Source organism: Spermophilus citellus (assembly GCF_964194105.1).
Source record: "Spermophilus citellus genome assembly, chromosome: 13".
Lineage (NCBI taxonomy): Eukaryota > Metazoa > Chordata > Mammalia > Rodentia > Sciuridae > Spermophilus > Spermophilus citellus.
Genome location: NC_138193.1, coordinates 98,364,832 through 98,383,237, shown reverse-complemented (window position 1 = coordinate 98,383,237; position 18,406 = coordinate 98,364,832). Strand labels below are relative to the sequence as shown.

The window sequence follows — 18,406 nt, the reverse complement described above, 5'->3', positions numbered from 1 at the left end:
GGTCCAGGGACAGACAGCTCTCTGGGCCACACACCAATGCCTGTGTAGACATAATGTGCGTGCCAGGGAGATGCTCAAACCTCGCTGTCTGGGCCTTGTCTCCTCCAGGCCTTGAGCTAAGCTGCGGACAAAGCCTCCCCCTCACTGCAAAGGGACCCTCTGTGGCTGAGTGGGATGATCCACACTTCTGGCCTGGGGCCTCCAGCCACTCCCTGCAGATCCTTTGCCCAGTGGCCTGCCACTCTCCATAGGAGCAGAGCCTTGGCATGCACCCCATGGCCAGGATCCCCCACCTGACAGTACCAGTGACAGCCTTCAGCTCCCGCACTCCCTGTGACAAGCCCGATGCTCCCCAGCTGTGCAGTTGCCTCCCTGTCCCAGAATCCCTATACCTGGCTCAGACTGTGGGTGACACAGGCAGTGCCACTCAGTGCAGTCATGCTAGCCCCATCCCAGCCAGCCTCAGGGCCACGGGCTATTTATCTGCCCAGCGCCCTTCCTCTCTGGGTCAGCCAGGGTCATGTGTGTTTCAGAGAGTGTGTGCACGTGTGTGTGTGTGTGTGTGTGTGTGTGTGTGTGTATGTGTGTGTGCACGCACACATCCTGAAGTCCCAACTCTTCACTGAGTTGAGCTCCTGCCTGGGGACTCATATGTAGACAGCTGGGCTGGCCAGTGGTAGAGGCAGCAGTGACTCTGGGCCTCGAGAGAAGATGAGCTTTGGCCTCATCAGCCCTGCTGGGCTGTGGCCCAGAGTGACCTCCACAGAACATGGAAGGTGGTGGAGGAAAGGCCAGGCATGGCTTGGAGGAATGAAGGCAGAGGCAGCAAAGACTGGGAGCAAGAAGTTGACCAGATGGCCTCTGAGGCCTGGGGCAGTCAGGAGTTCTGTGATTTCAAGTGAGCATATCATCAGCTATTTTTATACCTCGCGAAGCCAGCCAGGCAGGGGATACACCCCAACAGCAGAAGACTAGGTGTGAGAAGTCACTTCAGGAGTCACTGTGTATATCTGGGCATGGGAGGGCCTCTGCCCATTCTCTATGTGGCCTGCACCTGGCCTACTCAGCTTCCCAGGCTTGCCCAGGGCTCAGAAGCAGAAAGGCCCCTGGAGCCCCTGATCCATGAGCCATTCTATGGGGAGGGACCAGTACAGTACCCCTAGGAGGGATCCCCGACACTGGCTCAGGCAGCAGGGCTGCGGTGTAACCTTCTCTCTGCTGGGCGGTGTCTGGGTTTTCAAGTCCTAACCTGAGAGAATGTGCGCTAGCAGTAGAAATGCAGGAACTGTCAGGTAGAGAAGAGACACATGGGAAGGGTGTCACCCAGCCTCTGTCATCTTAGTTCAGTCCTCTTGTTTTACAGAAGAGAAGGCTGAGGGCCTGAGAGGCCTATGGCTGCCTGCCTGTCCATGGCAAAGCAGGGTACCCAGGTCCCCTTACTCCCGGCCAGTGCTACCCACCCACCCAGGCTCACAACCGCCAGCTTCTCTGTGGCCAGCCGGCTCTCTTGCCAGACACTCCTCCACCCCCACCGTCAGCCACAGGTGCACCAAGGGACCAGTCACAAGAGTCTTGACCCCCGGCCTCCTCAGAAGTGAGTGGGTGGGCCACAGAAGTCATTGCCAGCCACAGCCCCAGGCAGGACCTGGCCTGGTGAGAGCAGCCAAGGCGGGTGGCTGAGCCATGGCCTCTGCGACACCTGCTCCTGACCTAACATTGGGGGTGTTCTTCCTTCGGCCTCCCTCTGTGTTGGTGTCGTTTTGCTTCATCTTATCTGTTTCCTTCCAGGTCCGGCTTTAGGGTGCGGCTGCCCGCCCTTAGGAGCCTTTGCAATGGTTTTGTATTTCTGTAGACACCAGATATAAACATACTGATATATTTGTGTCCCTCCCCTGCTCCCCCAGTTCACAAGCCCGATGCACACTCTACACGCAGGCCACTCTGACCTCTGACCCCGTGTTCCATGTGGCAGGAGGGCCCCGCCCCGGGCCAGGCCCCAGGTCATGGCTGCTGGCTGTCTGTGGCGGAAGTCCTTGGTTGTTCCCTCTCCCCCTCCCAGCTCTAACCATTCTGTCCGTCTATCTCGTCTCGTCTTCAGTTTCAAAGCAATGTCATGAAGGGCTTCCTTTCCATGCCTAAAAGGAAACAATATGTTTTCGGAAAGCGGTGGGGTTGGAGGGGCTTGGGGACCGCTTGGGGCCCTGGTCTTTGGGCTCTCGGAGGGAGCCTCCGGATTGGTGGGATGCCAGCCAATCAGGAGCCTCCCGAGCCTCAGCCGCTGGCGAGCAGCCACCTAGGCGTTGGCGGTGGAGCTGGTCAGCCTGGTGCAGACGCCAGGGCCAGCAGGGGCTGAACGTATTGTTTCCCTTTGAGGCCAGTCCTGGTCCTCGTCCCCATCCACAGCTCATGCTTTTTGATTTGCATCTTTTTTTGCATGGACATGCCGAGTAGTGATAAGCAGGGTTTTCTGTTCTTTTGGGCGCCTCTGGTCAGACTCTTCTCTTTCAGATCCCGTGTCAGGTCATTAGGTTCAGGTGTGTCATTTGCTGTGTCCTTTGAGTCCTAAAAGGAAGGGCGTGACCGAGGTATGCAGGGAGATCTGACCCTGTAAGGAAGCGGCGCATTAGCCGCAGGCTGGCAGGTGAGGACACCCTGGTCTCTGTGCCTAGGTCGGTGCAGGATGGCAGCCAGGGCGGCCGGGAGAAGCTGGAGCTGGTGCTGTCCAATCTGCAGGCTGATGTGCTGGAGCTGCTGCTGGAGTTTGTCTACACCGGCTCCCTGGTCATCGACTCAGCCAACGCCAAGACTCTCCTGGAGGCAGCCAGCAAGTTCCAGTTCCACACCTTCTGCAAAGTCTGTGTGTCCTTTCTCGGTGAGCCTGCAGCGGGGCACATGCGTACTTTGGGGGCGAAGAGGGCAGATGTGAGAAATCCCCAGAATCAGCTATTATTGAGAGGGAACGGCTGAGTGTGTCCCCAAATCACTCTAGCTGTGGGAGAATTTTGCCAAACTGTTTTCACATGAGCGTTTGGATAACCTGAAAGGGACTGAGGGGCACTCTGTGTCACTTCCTGTAAGCAGCACAAGGTCCCTGGCCCCCAACAGGCCCTGCGAGAACCAGTGATCCAAGAAGCCATGCAAACAATCTGTTCTTGAGGAAAGCCTGTCCTCTCTGCCCTGACCGCTAAGCCCTGAACAAAGCAGCCACAAAGCCCTTGCTTTCCCTTAAATGTATTAATGCCTGGGCCACCCCAAATGCCCAGACAGTCCTAGACAACTGAACTGTCCCCTCAGTGCTCAGGACAGGCATCTAGGTGTCAGGGGATGCCCCAGGCCACTGTCCCAGAGCATGCTCACTTTGAAGCTTGGTGCTGCCTGGCTGAACCGAGAGCAGGGAGAGGGAGGGACAAGGACAAGTGCCACAAAGAACCTGTAGCCTGGGGTGTGGCATGCAGAGAGAAAGCTAGGGGCTGGACTCAAATGGGAGCAGGTTAGGTGAAGACAGCTAGGGGAACCCAGCAATCTAGAAAGGTCAAGAGCCACAGCCACAGAGTGAGGCTCACACACGAATGGGCCTCCTGGGACCCAGACACATCTAGACTGGAGGAGCCATTAGCCAGATCTCAGAAGAAAAGGCAGGACTCACTCCAGATTCTACGGAGTCAAACTCGGGGAGGCTTAGGCCCAATGGTGGCTTGTGAGGGAGATGGTGGGTGGTTTGTGACGAGACTTAGGAAGCAGTCTGTGACCTCAGGAATACTGTCAGGGTCACAGAAGACACCATGCCCAGACCAGAGCCAGGCTTTGCAACCCTGACCCTCCCTCCACACGCAGTGAGGAGGGACACCCCACCCCCACAGCCTCGCTCCTTCTGCCAGGACCTGGGAAATGAATCTAAGGCTCAGGGACACAGGAAGCGGTCTTCTGGGGACTCTGGGTGCTGGGACCTGGGCTCAGAGGCAGACACAGTGATGGGGTTGAGAATAAGAGGCAATGTTTCCAGGGCCGTGGGGTCAATGGTTGTGCACTCTCATCCCCAGAGAAGCAGCTGACTGCCAGCAACTGCCTGGGTGTGCTGGCCATGGCTGAGGCCATGCAGTGCAGCGAGCTCTACCACATGGCCAAGGCCTTTGCGCTGCAGATCTTCCCTGAGGTGGCGGCCCAGGAGGAGATCCTCAGCATCTCCAAGGACGACTTCATCGCCTACGTCTCCAATGATAGCCTTAACACCAAGGCTGAGGAGCTGGTGTACGAGACGGTCATCAAGTGGATCAAGAAGGACCCTGCATCACGTGCACAGGTGGATCTGCCCATCCCTGCACTTTCTCTCTGGGTTTGGGGGGCTCTGCAGTGACGGGGTCTTCAGCAAGGAGGAAGGAAGGTGAGAGCCAGGATCACCTGCCTGACCAGCAGGGGGTGGAAGTGAGCCGGAAGATTAAGGTTGGCCCAGTCCTTCTCCCGCACACATACCAGCCACAGAAAAAGAAAGGTTTAGAGATGAACATGGGTCATCAGAGGGTCCTTCAGAACTGCCATTCCACCTTGAAGGAGACCCAGGCTGCCCACAGGGCCTCAGGGCGAAGTGGGTGCCTGAGCAGGGTGCTTGGGCCTCCCAGGAGATCAAACTCAACAGGAGGAGCACCCAGCCATGCTCTGGTTATTAAGTGGGTGGAAAGCACCTAGTAGACCAAATGGTACCCACACAAGAGATGGGAGACCACTGCGTGCATGGCAGGAGAGAATATAAGGCCCTCGGAGGGAACAGCTGGAAGAAACAAAGCTAGTCTGGGGAGCAAGGGAAGGACACTGTGTCTCCAGAGTAGGCCCCAAGTCACAAGGAGCCACTGGGTCTCTGCACACCCCATAAAGCCCTGGCTGGAGGTCCTGCTCAGAGGGAATTGCTTTGGTTCTCATGGATGAGGAACCAAGGTGTCGGCGCAGCTTCAGGAAGCTCTCAGGAGTGTTCAGGAGGCACCCAGAGAACAGCAGGGGGAGCAGGGGCCCAGAAGTGAGGGCCCAAGCAAGAAGAACAAGACGGGAAGCCACACCCCAGAAGAAGCTGAGGTTGAGTGGCAGATGAGAAGGGCTGTGACGTTTCACTGGGAACAAGAAGAAGGACAAGGACAAGAGGGATGGACGGGGTGTATTGGGTGGACAGGGATGATTTTCCCCCACACCCATCCAGTTATTGAGCCTAGGAGAATGAGCTCCATGGACTGATCAGGTAGGGAGGTAGCAAGATTTATTTTTACAGGAAAGAAGTTAGGTTGAGCAGCTAATAACGTGACTGCCACAACTTGCTGCAACTCCCCAGTCTGTCCTTTGCCCAGAGCTCTTTCCTGTACTTCAGACATTTGTCTGCAGTCACCTACTGGGCATTTGAAGCAGGGTGTCCCCAAGCCCATCTCACTCACCAGGTCCAAATCCCACACCTCTTCCCATGTTCCTTATTTCAGTCCTGCTCACAGCCGGAGACAGGGCCTGGGTCCCTCCCACACTGTCCATTCATTGACCACTTGGTGCTCTATTCTGCCTCCTTCCTCCCTCTTCGGTGGATGATTTCCCTTCTCCCCCCAGCAACCACATCTCACCAGGATTGGTGTGATCATCTCCGCAGTGATTTCCCTGCCTCCGTCTTGCTGCTTCCAAATCCGTTTTCCACCGTACAGACTGTGTGCTAAAGAGCAAATTGGATCACATCCTCTCTCCCTTTAAAATTCTTCATTAGTCCCACATCAACTTGCAGAAGAATATACACGGTCTGGCCAGGGTGAGGTCAGACAGGACCGCCTCTGAGAACCTCTGCAGGCTCACTGCTCCCCACACTCACAGCTCAACAAAAGCCTTTTACATCCACCAAGAACAAACCCCTGTTACTTCCCGAATGCACCACTCCCTTTCACTCTCCCATGCCTCTCTGGGCTTTGAAAGTCCGCCTCCCTCCACCTTCCACCTGGCAGAGGTCACCAGTCCTTGCATACCCAGCCCAGATACCATCTGCTCCATGACGCCTCTCACTCCTGTGCCCATGGCAGCCTTACCCCCACTCAGGCTCCTTTTCTGCAGTGCCTTTTATGTAACTGCACCCAGTTAAACTGTGGACACCTTGAAGTCAGTGATGGGGTCTCACAGATCTCTGAGTCCCCAGTAGTGAGCTTAATGTGTGACACCAAGTGGTCACTAGTTATTCATTGACTGAAACAAAGTGGAGTGGCGAGCAGTGTGCCAGACAGCAGGGGAGATCCAAGTCAGTCCAGAAAAGCCTTTAGCACAGGGGAGAGGGTCCAAGAGCAGATTTGAGATGAGGCAACACCATGAGAGTTCTGTTGCTGGTGTGTGTGGAAACGAGGAGCTGATGACTTGCATGGAGGGTCCACCATGGGCCAGCTGCAGCCACCAGGCCACTGCCTCTGCCACTGGGTCCCTTGGTCTCTGTCTAGGCTGGACAGGGCAGTGCCTGCACTTCTATGCCACTCACCGACTGGAATTATCTGCTTTGGGGGACTCCACACCTCTTGTTTCCTTCCTCTCCTTACGACTTACAGGAGGTGGCTCTCTCCTGGGAGTCTGATCCGTGTCTCCCTCACCCTGCAGTATGCAGCCGAGCTCCTGGCCGCTGTCCGCCTCCCCTTCATCCACCCCAGCTACCTGCTCAACGTGGTGGACAACGAGGAGCTGATCAAGTCTTCAGAAGCCTGCCGGGACCTGGTCAATGAAGCCAAACGCTACCACATGTTGCCCCACGCCCGCCAGGAGATGCAGACACCCCGGACACGGCCCCGCCTCTCAGCAGGTATGGAGGGACACGCCCGGGCCCCCACCCCCCACACACATCCCCGCCAGCAGCAGGTGCTGTGGGGTCAGCCGGCTCTGGGTGGTCCCCCAGAGAGAAGCCAGGCACAGATGGTGATGACGTCAGGGTGTGTCCCAAGGGTGCCCATCCATGTCCCTGCAGGTGTGGCCGAGGTCATCGTTTTGGTTGGGGGCCGTCAGATGGTGGGGATGACCCAGCGCTCACTGGTGGCTGTCACCTGCTGGAACCCGCAGAACAACAAGTGGTACCCCTTGGCCTCGCTGCCTTTCTATGACCGCGAGTTCTTCAGTGTAGTGAGTGCCGGGGACAACATCTACCTCTCAGGTGAGGCCCCTCAGGGCTCGGGTGGGGACTGGACATGGGCTGACCTCTGCTCACATGGCAGGGCTGAGGGAGGCCAAGGCCCACAGGTATCCACTTTCAGGTGAAGCCTTCTCCCTCTGACCCTGGGAGTGGGCCTGTGGACCTGGGGCCCTTCCTGAGCCCCTGCCTGCTCTCTGTACCCCCGTGCTGCCTACAGGTGGGATGGAATCAGGGGTGACGCTGGCTGATGTTTGGTGCTACATGTCCCTGCTTGATAACTGGAACCTGGTCTCCAGAATGACCGTCCCACGCTGTCGGCACAATAGCCTTGTCTACGATGGGAAGATTTACACCCTTGGGGGACTTGGCGTGGCAGGCAACGTGGACCATGTGGAGAGGTGAGGAGGCCACAGTCCAGCGGGGGCATTCTCTCAGTCACTGAAAGTCACCAATACCCACCCAAGGCCAGTGTTCTGCAGCCTGGACTGTCCAGAGGCCACCATCCAAGGCTCTTCAAACAATGGTGGGAGAGGACACAAGATATGAGCTAGAAGCAGGCAGAAAGACATCTGCAGGGCACTCCTGTGGGTATCCCATTTAGACAAGATGAACACCTAAGACCCAGTCACAGAAAGGCATGGGATGAGCTTGGCTATACCGTCTAGACAGTCAGGGGACTCCCTGGACTACAAGTACCAGCCCAGAGATTGGCTGGAATTCAGGGGCAAAGCTGGGACATTTCAGTGACAGTGCCTCCTTGTCCCTACCAAACAGGGGTCACACACCAGGAAGCCACACAGACCAGAAATCTGTAGGAACGAAGGGTCACTACACATAAACTGAGTGATTTGGGGGCACAGTCTGGCCAACCTTCTAGAACTCTCCAGAATAAAATGTAAGCCAATGAGTCCAGACTCGTGTGTGTGTAAGCCTGCCCTCTGCTGGAAGTCCCAATTTGATTTCCTCCCCAGGCGCTTGTGTAGGGTCAGGTAAAGGAACAAGGGACAGAGGTGGGCGCTTCTCTGGGGGAAATACTAAGCACCTTTCCTCAGAGTCAGGGAGACTGCTCTCACGGAGAACAGACACCTGGGGGGAGCTTCATGAGTCAGCACGAGAATGGGAAGGCCCCATCCTGCTTTTGGAGAAGCCAGTGCCCCAGAGAGTGACGAGTAAGGCTGACCTGGCCCCAAATTATAATCCAGGAGGTCACAGTGAAGTTCATCAGAGTCCTTCCCCCATATCCCTCCTGCAGTCTGGCCACCACCCCGGCCCACGCCATCAGTCACACCACAAAGCACACCTTCCCATGTGACAGCTTTTGCCTGTGGAGCCACACATACCCCCCCATTCATATATTCCCCCCTTTGGTGGCTAATTGGACATTTGACAAATGTTACAGCCACAATGGTTTCAGAGTGAGACAGGCTCTGAATGTTCATTGCGGGCTTTTAACTCCCCCAAGTGGAGCCCAGAGATGGCTCAGTAACAGACACTTAATCGTCATTGATTTGAAGATAATAGGGAATCCCTATGTGGTCATGGGGGTATTAATACTGCTGTTGGACGTGGACCAGCCTTGACGCTGGGGCCTTCACTGCGACCCAAGCCTTCCAGAAGCATCAGCTTACAATCATTTGTCACCCAGTAATAAACACATGAAGAAGGAGACATTCTCTATGGAGGAGTAAACTGAGCTGGATCTGTTTCCCTGTCTTGCTTGCTTTTGTCAGCTATTTTTAATCTCCTAAGTCACTGGTTACTCATTTTGCAAACTTATACTTGTTGATATATACGGGAATCTGTTCAAGGATCAAACACTCTGACTAAGAGGTAGAGACAAGCTCCACTTCTCTCTGGCCCTGGAGCTCTTCTCTAAAGGGAGTTGGGGGACAGTTTGACTGTACAAGCCTTTGGGGTGAGGAGGGGGACTGAGCCTTCCTGATGGATGAGAAACACCAGCTCAGCACCATGTGAGTAAGCCCACCTTGGGAGCCCCCGGTGGGTAGAGGAGCAGTCCAGGACAAGAGGAAGCCCCAAGGGGTGCTGAGCTCTTCCTCAGCCCACAAGGATCAGTCAGCTGTCCTTGCAGGGACAGGATGCGTACTTGAAGACCACTGGGTGGTATGCATGTAAGGTGGGTGGCAGATGCAGGGATAGGGACACCTACTGCTTCCCAAGGAGCGTAGCCCCTTTGGGTCAGTCATTTTCTGTGCTACATGGTGGCAATGATGAGAATTCAGGGTGATAGGAAGGTCAGTGTAATGGGGACAGACATGAGAGTGCTTTGTTCCCCAGGAAGCACTAATGGTACAAATTGCTATTATATTGATAATGAATGAGATATATGTTGCATTATAATTATATTACATTACTGTATTACAGGAATAGAGCAAGATTATATAATTATAGATTAAAACAACAGTGCCATAGACAAACCTGTGTTACACCATTATATAAATAACTGGGTCTAATATTTTATAGTAATATATTGCAGTAGCTGTGGTTACTGGATAAATGATAGTGGAGCGCCTCACTTGGCGGGGTCATTTGCATGTCATTAGCATATCCTTCTCAAGCAGGAAGCTGACAGATTGAGCTGACGGGAGGGCTCATGGCTTGGCAATCAGCCACCTGGAATAACAAGCTCTCAGGAAATTTGTGTTTGTCGGAATGTGCCATTATACTGAAAGACTGAGGACTAACAACCACATAATCTTCCTCTGTCTCCCAGCTCTTCTGCAGGAGTTCTTTGGATCTCTGCCATATTGGCTTAAAAAATAGATATCTGAACTTCTGACACTGTCCAAAAAGACACTTACTTCACTGCCTATTAGCCACATATCATCCATCTGTGGCTGAATGGAATCATCCCTGCTGCCCTTTAAGATACTTCAGTCTCTTCTCAAATCCAACCAAGCCCAGTGCTGTAGGCCATGTGGCTGTCCCCTCCCCTACTCTCGGGGCCAGAGGCCCAGGCCACGCAAGACCCTCTTTCTGGGGCACTGAGCTCTGACCACATTATAGGTCCTCTCCAAAGGAGGCTCACAGGGAAAGTGGGCACAGTGTGCTTCCCAGGAAAGTATGCGGGAAAAACCAACTCTAGTGCTGCAGGGAGCTGACACTGGGCCCCACCTTGGGCCCAGGCACACATGGAGCAGTGGACAGCATGGTGAGTGGTAGATGCCACCCCACTGGAAGGTCTGGAGTTAGTGCTGGAACGGCAGGAGTCAGACAAAAGCCTTGTGAGGGCCGTCAGCCCCCAGGGAACACTTCACAGTGACCCTGATGGGGGAAAGAAGCTGCCCCTTGAAGAAAGACCTCGAAGATCCCATCCCTTGGCAAGGATGCTTACTCCCGGTTCCGCCCTTCCCAGCAGCTGCTCCCTGCTGTGTGTCCCTGTCTTGAGCTCAAGTTCCCTCACTTCTCCATCCTTTGCTACTACAGCAGGTGTCTGGCAGATGGGCTCACCAGCTCTTTGCCTTCTCCACACCTCCCCTGGGGCTGGTAGGGAAAATCCCACGCCCTGCGGACTAGCTCCCCCACACACTGAGGCCAGCTCCACCAGAGATAGATGCTGTGAGGCAGTCTTGTTAGGTGTTCCTGGCTAGCCATGTCCCCCACTCTCAAGAGCAGGCATTTTTCCTCCACACCTCTCTCCTCAAAGTTCTGACCCACACACCAACTCTCCCTCTCTGACTCCTGCTTCCCAGAGAAAACGAAGCCATCAGTCGAGACCTCATGTTTTCCTGCCCTCACTCCTATAGATGTGTGGCACGTGTTCCATCACGCCTCCCTCTTTCCTGCCCTTTCTGCATTCAGTCTGCATTTGCCGGATCTACTAGAAGTCTTACATCATCAGCTCTGGCCATGAACTTGAATTCCTGGGCTTAAGCAACCCTCCCACCTCCTGAGTGCTGGGACTAAAGGCACACACCATCACACCCAGCTTCCTCTCTCTTTCTTATACAGTTGTCCCTTGGTACCCACAGAGGATTGGTTCTAGGGCCCCTGAAGAGTATTCACATCTGAAGATGCTCAAGCCCCTTATATAAATGGCATAGTCTTTGCATATAATTTACATACATCCTCCCATATACTTTAAATAATTGAATCATTACTTATCATACCAATACAATGTAAATGCTATGTAAATAGTTGCTATACTCTACTGTTTAGGGAATGACAAGGAAAAAATGTCTATACATGCTTAGGACAGACACAATTTCTTTTCAAATATTTTCTATCTACAGTTGGTTGAATCCGTGGATGTGGAATGAACGGATATGGAGGACCAACTGCATATTTAATTTTTCCTTATCCAGTTGGGCTCCTTCCTGTCAGCATGTAAACACAATCAAACCTTGTCTCCAAAATTAAAACAAAACCTGTGGTGTGCTGGAGCTGGTTCAATTGAGAGTCAATTGTTAAAACTTCAGAAACTGCACTAGTTGTCAATCCCAGCTATTATTGCAAATTAAGTTATATACACATTCAATTATATATAAAGAAGAAAGGTGATCCCTACTCCAAACTCATTGCTTCCTAATTATCTACTGCTGTCCACTCTTGAAGTTCTTTGTGCAGTGGTACCTCCGTATGGAAGAGAGTCTGGACCGTGGTGGCCACAGTCTGTCTTTTCCCTACTCTGCTGTCCCATGGGTAGCTTGAAGGCAGGCGTGGGAGATTCACATCACAGAAATCAGCAAGTGCTACATGCCAAGCCTTTTTCCACAGAGAAGTGGTTGGTAAACATCAATCGCGGTCCACTGACAGAACCCCCTCTCCACTCCATATTCCTTTCTGGTGCCACTCTCTCCCCGCCTCTTCCCAGCTAAGTTTCCTCCAGAGTGGTCTACACCCGCTGTCTCTACCACTTAGCCACACATAACTGCTTCTACACCTCCCATTCCACCTAGATGCCCACCCTTGACCACAGGACACCAGGGACCTGCTTGAGACTTTGTGTCCTCTCATCCCACCCTCCACACCCAAAGCCCATTACCTCTTATTGCACACCACTGGCTGTTGACACTCCAGCTGCCCTTCTGAGGGCTCCTCTCAGCTCTCCTCTTCATGGCCAACCCCCTACCCAGAGCATGTCCTCGGTCTTGCACCCACTCACGATGCTGCAGGACACTCCTTAGTTCCGGTTTCCACCTTCACCAGTGATCCCAAAGGTGCTTATTCAATCCAGACCCATATACCCAACTGCCCACGTGACATCCTAACCTATGGCCCACAAATACTTTAAATTCTTTTCAATTAAAACTGAAATCACTTCCTTCCCCAACCTCAGTCCTGTCCTGCCAGTAGTGCCACCTCTGTCCAGTTTTCTGAGGCACAGACCCTGTGTCGTCCTGGGCCCTGGCATCCTGACAGTAATCCTACCCTCTCTCCACCTTTCCTGCTCGTGCTTCCTTAAGCTCTTGTTAGCTCTTGACCCAGGCCACTGTCACTTCTCACCAAGCTTCCTGTAACACACCAGTCTAACCAGTCTTCCTCCTCCCAGCCTCCTCACTGAGGTTCACTCTCCACCCTGCAGACATAGCGATCTCTCCTGAGTCTAGGTTTGATCATGTTATTTCCTTGCTTAAACATCAGGGCCTCCCACTGCCCTCCAGACAAAGCCCAAACAATCCCTGAGTCTGGCACAAATGGCCTTTTAATCTACCCCAAACTCCAGCCACTACCTGACAAATGCTCCCAAATGCCTGTGTCCACTCCTCTCCCTTCACCTGCACTGTTTCTTGAGCCCATCCACACCTGCTCCTTCCCCCCAGTTGGAGCTCGATCCCCCTTCCAGGCACACCCCAGAATCACAATTGCAGGAGGCCCAACTCCACCTGAACACTGGCTGGGTGTCCCTGCTGCATGCTCTGTGGCCCCTCACCTCATGCCACTTGCCGTCCTGCTGACACAGCAGATGCTCAGGGCAGGACTGCCACAGGGAAAGGCAGGACCAAGCTGGATAGGCAGGCTGGCCGACCACAGCCAGTAGCCCCGAGTGAGCAGAGTTAGGAGTCTGCAGAGAGGTTGGGCAGGCAGAGATGAGGTCCACTGAGGCTCCAGAGGAGGCCAAGAGTGCCAGTTTGGAGTGACCCTGGGAGGTCTCAAGGGACTCATCCCAGAGCCCTGTCACAGGCTCAGGTTACACTGGTGATGCTGCAGGCAGGAAGCAGGTGGCTATGACCCCCACCTTGCACAAGCCCCTTCTCCTTTCTTCTCACTACAGGTATGACACCATCACCAACCAGTGGGAGGCGGTGGCCCCTCTGCCCAAGGCAGTACATTCGGCAGCAGCCTCCGTGTGCGGAGGCAAGATCTACGTGTTCGGCGGTGTGAACGAGGCAGGTCGAGCCGCGGGTGTCCTCCAGTCCTACGTTCCACAGAGCAACACATGGAGCTTCATCGAATCCCCCATGATAGGTGCGGACCAGCAGTCTCCTCAACCCAGGCCAGTGTGGGGCCTCCACCTCACTGACTTATTCCATCTCAACGTACAGGCCTAGAGTCAGGCTGAGCCCAATAGTTGTGCAGATTCAGGTCTGAGGGGGGCAGGGGTGGGTTCTCCCCAAGCCCAGGTGCAGCCAGGGGTCCCAGCACCTGGAGAAGGGCAAACTGGTCATGGTTCCAGGTGTGCCTGGCTCAGGCCTGTCCTCAGGAAGTCTTTCTAGCTCCTTCCCGGGGGGACAGGGGGCATCTGCTGGGAAAACAAAGGGGAGGAAGGGTTGAATGAAATGACCTGCCTGACCTGCTGTCTTCACAGACAACAAGTATGCACCTGCTGTCACCCTCAATGGCTTGGTGTTCATCCTGGGTGGGGCTTATGCCAGAGCCACCACCATCTACGACCCAGACAAAGGGAACATCAAGGCAGGCCCAAACATGAATCACTCTCGCCAGTTCTGCAGGTAAGAGGCTCAATGGGTGTTGTGAGGGAGGAGGAGAGAGATGGGGGACGAGAGGAGAGGTGTGACCACAAGATTTATCACCATTCCAATGCCAAAGGAATCTCCTACCCAGAGCAGAGAGACAGATGTCAGGGCTGGAGTAGGGTGTGGAGCATCCAAGAGCAGCCATAGCAGCCCCTGGCTCAGAAGCCCCAGCCTGAAGCTCCAGGTGAAATTAGAAATGAAATGTCTCCTAGAGGCATGGAGGCCATCTTTTTCCTGGTGAAAGGTGAGGTCCACCATCCCCTAAAACTGCCTGCCAGAGCTTTGCAGGGATAAGTGGCTTCTTGGGAGGATGCTGTAGTCACATACATGATCCCTATGCCTCTCTGGAGGTTCAAAGACAAGAGGCAGGATTCCCAGTCACGTGCCTAGTGTTAAATTAGATCAGGCCCTTAACTCTAACCTGACCCAAGCAGCAGGAAGATTCTGTGTGCACAAGAAGATGCTCAATAAAGGCTCAGCGACCTGAGCGGAGCACCTATAAAGAGACAGCTCCTCTCCCAGGCTCATTAGTCAACTGGCAGTGCTGGGAAGGAGGCTAGTGAACATGAACACCTCCATGCTTGGAGGGAGGTGTAGCAGGATGTCCTGGTTGTCCCTGAAGGCAAGGAGTTTTGTGCCAGCCCAGGTCAGAGGGCAGAGACAAACTTTGCCAGAGGGTGCAGGCAGCCTGCAACAGACTCAGTGTCTGGAGTCTTATCTCCAGGTCCAAGTTGGAAGCTTAGAGGCCTAATTCTTTACCCGCTTCCCTCTGACAGCGCCGTGGTGCTTGATGGCAAGATTTATGCTACTGGAGGCATCGTGAGCAGTGAGGGGCCCGCCCTGGGCAACATGGAAGCCTATGAGCCTGCAACCAACACCTGGACCCTCCTACCCCACATGCCCTGCCCTGTGTTCAGACATGGCTGTGTCGTGATAAAGAAATATATTCAAAGCGGCTGACATCAGCTGAGCGCCTGTGACAAAACTGTGGACAACTCTGGTGAGGCAAATGATATACCCAATGATAATTTTTCAGCAACATCATGAGGCCAACAAAACAAAATCAAGGAACTCACTGCGCTAAACATTTTTGAATATTCTCTACATTGAATGTAGAAAATCATCCTCGCCTATTGGGTGAATGGGGCACAGCGCTCCAGGCTGCAGGAACCTGGAAAAAGCCAGGGCTTGCTGGTTCCTGGGGAGGCGCTTGCTCTGAATGGGGGCGCTCGCTCTGCCCAGTGCAATAGTTTCACATATTTTTCAACTGGGAGGGAGAAGCTGTTTTTTTCCTTCCTACAGAGCAAGCTTGATCCCTAAACCACCCTAGATCAGTTATCCTATGACAATATTCGGCATCAGGCTCTTTTGGAATAAGATCAAAGTGTCCTTATCACTTTGATTCCTACTTTTGTTTTTTAACCAATCTACACTTTCAGTGGCCGAGAGAAAATGAGGGACAGGACTGTGCAGCACGAGGCCTAGGAGGCTGCTGGTCCCCACTGGGACCGAAGAGAAGTCCAGCTGCCTGTGCAGAGCCAGGGGTGGCAGCCACAGGGACTGCTGGGGAGAGCCGTCTGTCCTTCATGGGTTTTTCTGCCATGTTTTTGCTGGAGGAGGACAAGGTGGCTGTGCTAGCTTTCTCCTAAACAATAAGAATTATTTAGATTTCCAAGGCATTTTCTTGATGAACAAAAGGCTATTTTTAAGTACTGAGAAAGAGGAGGCCACCAGAGGGAGGATGTGGGAATTCCCAAAGCTCTTTGTGGGTAGTGCCAGAGGGGGGCATTTGCTCTCATTTTTCTATGTGCAGAATAGAGGATCTCTCCTGGGGTGGGCCATGCCCCCACTTTATTTTTGGAAAAAGTAACTCCCAGACAGCCCCGTAAAGACTGTGCCTCATCGAGGCACTGACTGAGGAAGAAGGGTCAGTTCCAGAAGGATGTGGTTCCTGACACCAGTCCAGCTCCCTCCATGAGGTAAAGCTGGGGACCCAGGCTGGGGGAAGGGATGGAGGGAGGGAGGGAGAACAAATGTCTACAAAGCACAGGAGACTATTTTTGATATTATAGCTATATATTAAGGCACCTGCCACAAGAGCTCTCAGGATGGGGACAGCCTTCTTAAGACGAGCCATGACAGCCGAGGCCCGAGGGGCATGAGCAGAATCACTCTTCTTGTCACGTATTAACCCGAGAAAAGGGAAGCCAGATGGTGGGGGAGTCACTCCGAGGCTCAAAAGAAGGCCTTCCCGCTAGTCCTTAGACCCTCAAACCTCTCCCGGTCATCAGTTTCCATTCCAGGGCAGGAAGAAGGCCGCCGCCGCCACCGCGCTGTTTAGTTGAAGTTGGTACCAAATACACATTTACCATTTTTCTATCTGGGAGGTCAGCTTGCCATCACGTCATCATAAGAACTTTTATAAGGAGAAAGAAGACATGCTTTCCATCTTCCGTATGTGATGACACAAAATTCCAGTTCCAATGTCGGGCATCAACTTCCAGCACTACAAGCGTGGCTCCCACTTGGACAAGATACCGAGCTTCGTTATGCAGTTTTTAATATTATTTATTATTTTAAAAAGTAATAAGCACAAAACTACATACATTGTATGTCATTTAAAGTATTTATGTCAAACAGGGTGCAAGTGTGAACCCAAGGACTGGAGCACAAATTCCTAACTGCCTGGGGCAGGGCTAATGTTAGCATTGGTGTGCGTCTGCCTCCAAGGGAGGTGCTAGCGGTCAACAGACTCCACACAGATGACACTGAAATTCCGTTTCTCTCCTCATCTATCACACTGGAGCAAAACTGGCTATTTCTGTGAATGATATAAAACAGGGTTCTCTGTAATGGTAATGTACATAGTATATGTTTATTGTTAAGTTCTTGTTATATTATAATAAATATATTTATAGATCTAGACTTGGAAGCAAACGCAATGTCTTTGTGTGTCATTATCTTTGCCACAGTGACATGAAACCTCTGCCTAGGCCTGATCTTCGTTTCAGACGTCAGCAGTCTGGGTTCTCTTAGACTTTCATACAGATTTTGATGATTAGAAAGATGGGGCTCCTTAGCAAGGCCATGTAGGGAGCTAGGAAGCCAACAGTAAAGGACAACTGGAGGTCAAAGTGGAAAGGGTATGCACACACTCTGAACAGACTGTGAGGCCACTCCTTTAGTGTAAGTTATCTTCTTATTACACTGGTGCATCTAAAAGCCTCAAAGCCAGCTTCCCACTGTATCACTCCTGTGCCTAGGGCTTTTTTTTAAAACTGTGCCAGAGCCACATGACAACTCCAACCATCAGCCTAAGAACACATGTTTTCATGAAAAACGTTCATTTCTCACCCTAAAACCCAGTCAGGGTAGCCTCCCTGCCTTCCTCCATTGGCTGGATACATCCTCGAACCTTCTGCACATACCTATTTACTATCCCATGGACACCCATGCAAGACTTCCCAGGAAGAGAAGGTAGACTGCCAGATGGGATTGCTCACTGCAGGAAAGGAGTTCAGATTTAATAGACTGCTTCACCAAGGGAGGTTTCCTAGTATTGCCATCCATGCAAAGAGTCTCACATCCTGAATCTTGAAATTGTACCAAGATCCAGTGCCTCCTTGAAAGAAAAAGCTTAAAGAAGGTGGGTCAGGTAGGTGAGAGAGGGGATTCTCTTGAGAACTTGACTGGGGCCTCATGATGAGTGGGCCACACATTTCTCAATACATAATTGCAATGAAATCCTCAGGAGCAGCAGTCCTAGAGGAAAGGATGGAGACTGTCTAGAAGTTGCCCATCATTTAGAGCTAAAATTATAACCCGGGGGTGGGGGGAATCAAGCAATTATTTTGTTAGTTCCTTCTTGTCTACCCCATTTCTCTAAAGGAAGGGAAATGTTCTCTGGGCCTATGAAGAATCTGCATACTTTAGACTTAACTCTGGTTAGTAAACATATTACATTTCATCACAGAAGATGTGTGTGCACCATATTAGCCCACATACCATGAAGAGTGTCCAGGCATAACCATGAGATCTGGCAACAATGCTGAGAAAGTTCTTTGTAACAGCCACAAACAGAAGACAGTTTACATTGTGTGTGTGTGTGTGTGTGTGTGTGTGTTTTCATTAATTTTTTTTTTAAACACATAGCCAAAACAAGAAGTCAGGAAAAATATTTGCAGACCATATGATACAGAATTAATCTTTATTAAAAAGCCCAAAATGCAATAAGAAAATGTTAAATAATTCCAGCAAAAACAAACAGGTACTAGATCTACATAGGAGGAAATGTGGCCAATAAATACATAACAAAAAGTTCAACATTTGTAGTTACCAAATAATAAAAATCAAA

The 18,406-nt window shown here is 52.4% G+C and overlaps 1 protein-coding gene across 4 annotated transcripts in view; it reads left to right on the top strand.

Moving 5' to 3' along the window:
• KLHL29 (kelch like family member 29) overlaps positions 1 to 16,977 on the top strand; it is a 284,456-nt gene extending 267,479 nt beyond the window's left edge. For all 4 annotated transcript variants that reach the window (XM_081264539.1, XM_081264538.1, XM_081264536.1 and 1 more), the window contains 8 exons: positions 2,670 to 2,872; positions 4,041 to 4,300; positions 6,595 to 6,793; positions 6,956 to 7,138; positions 7,335 to 7,515; positions 13,350 to 13,543; positions 13,884 to 14,028; positions 14,829 to 16,977. In XM_081264539.1, coding sequence (XP_081120665.1) covers positions 2,670 to 2,872; positions 4,041 to 4,300; positions 6,595 to 6,793; positions 6,956 to 7,138; positions 7,335 to 7,515; positions 13,350 to 13,543; positions 13,884 to 14,028; positions 14,829 to 15,012 — 1,549 coding nt within the window. In that variant the 3' untranslated portion in view covers positions 15,013 to 16,977. The remainder of the gene's footprint in view (positions 1 to 2,669; positions 2,873 to 4,040; positions 4,301 to 6,594; positions 6,794 to 6,955; positions 7,139 to 7,334; positions 7,516 to 13,349; positions 13,544 to 13,883; positions 14,029 to 14,828) is intronic.
• Positions 16,978 to 18,406: the final 1,429 nt, after the last annotated feature.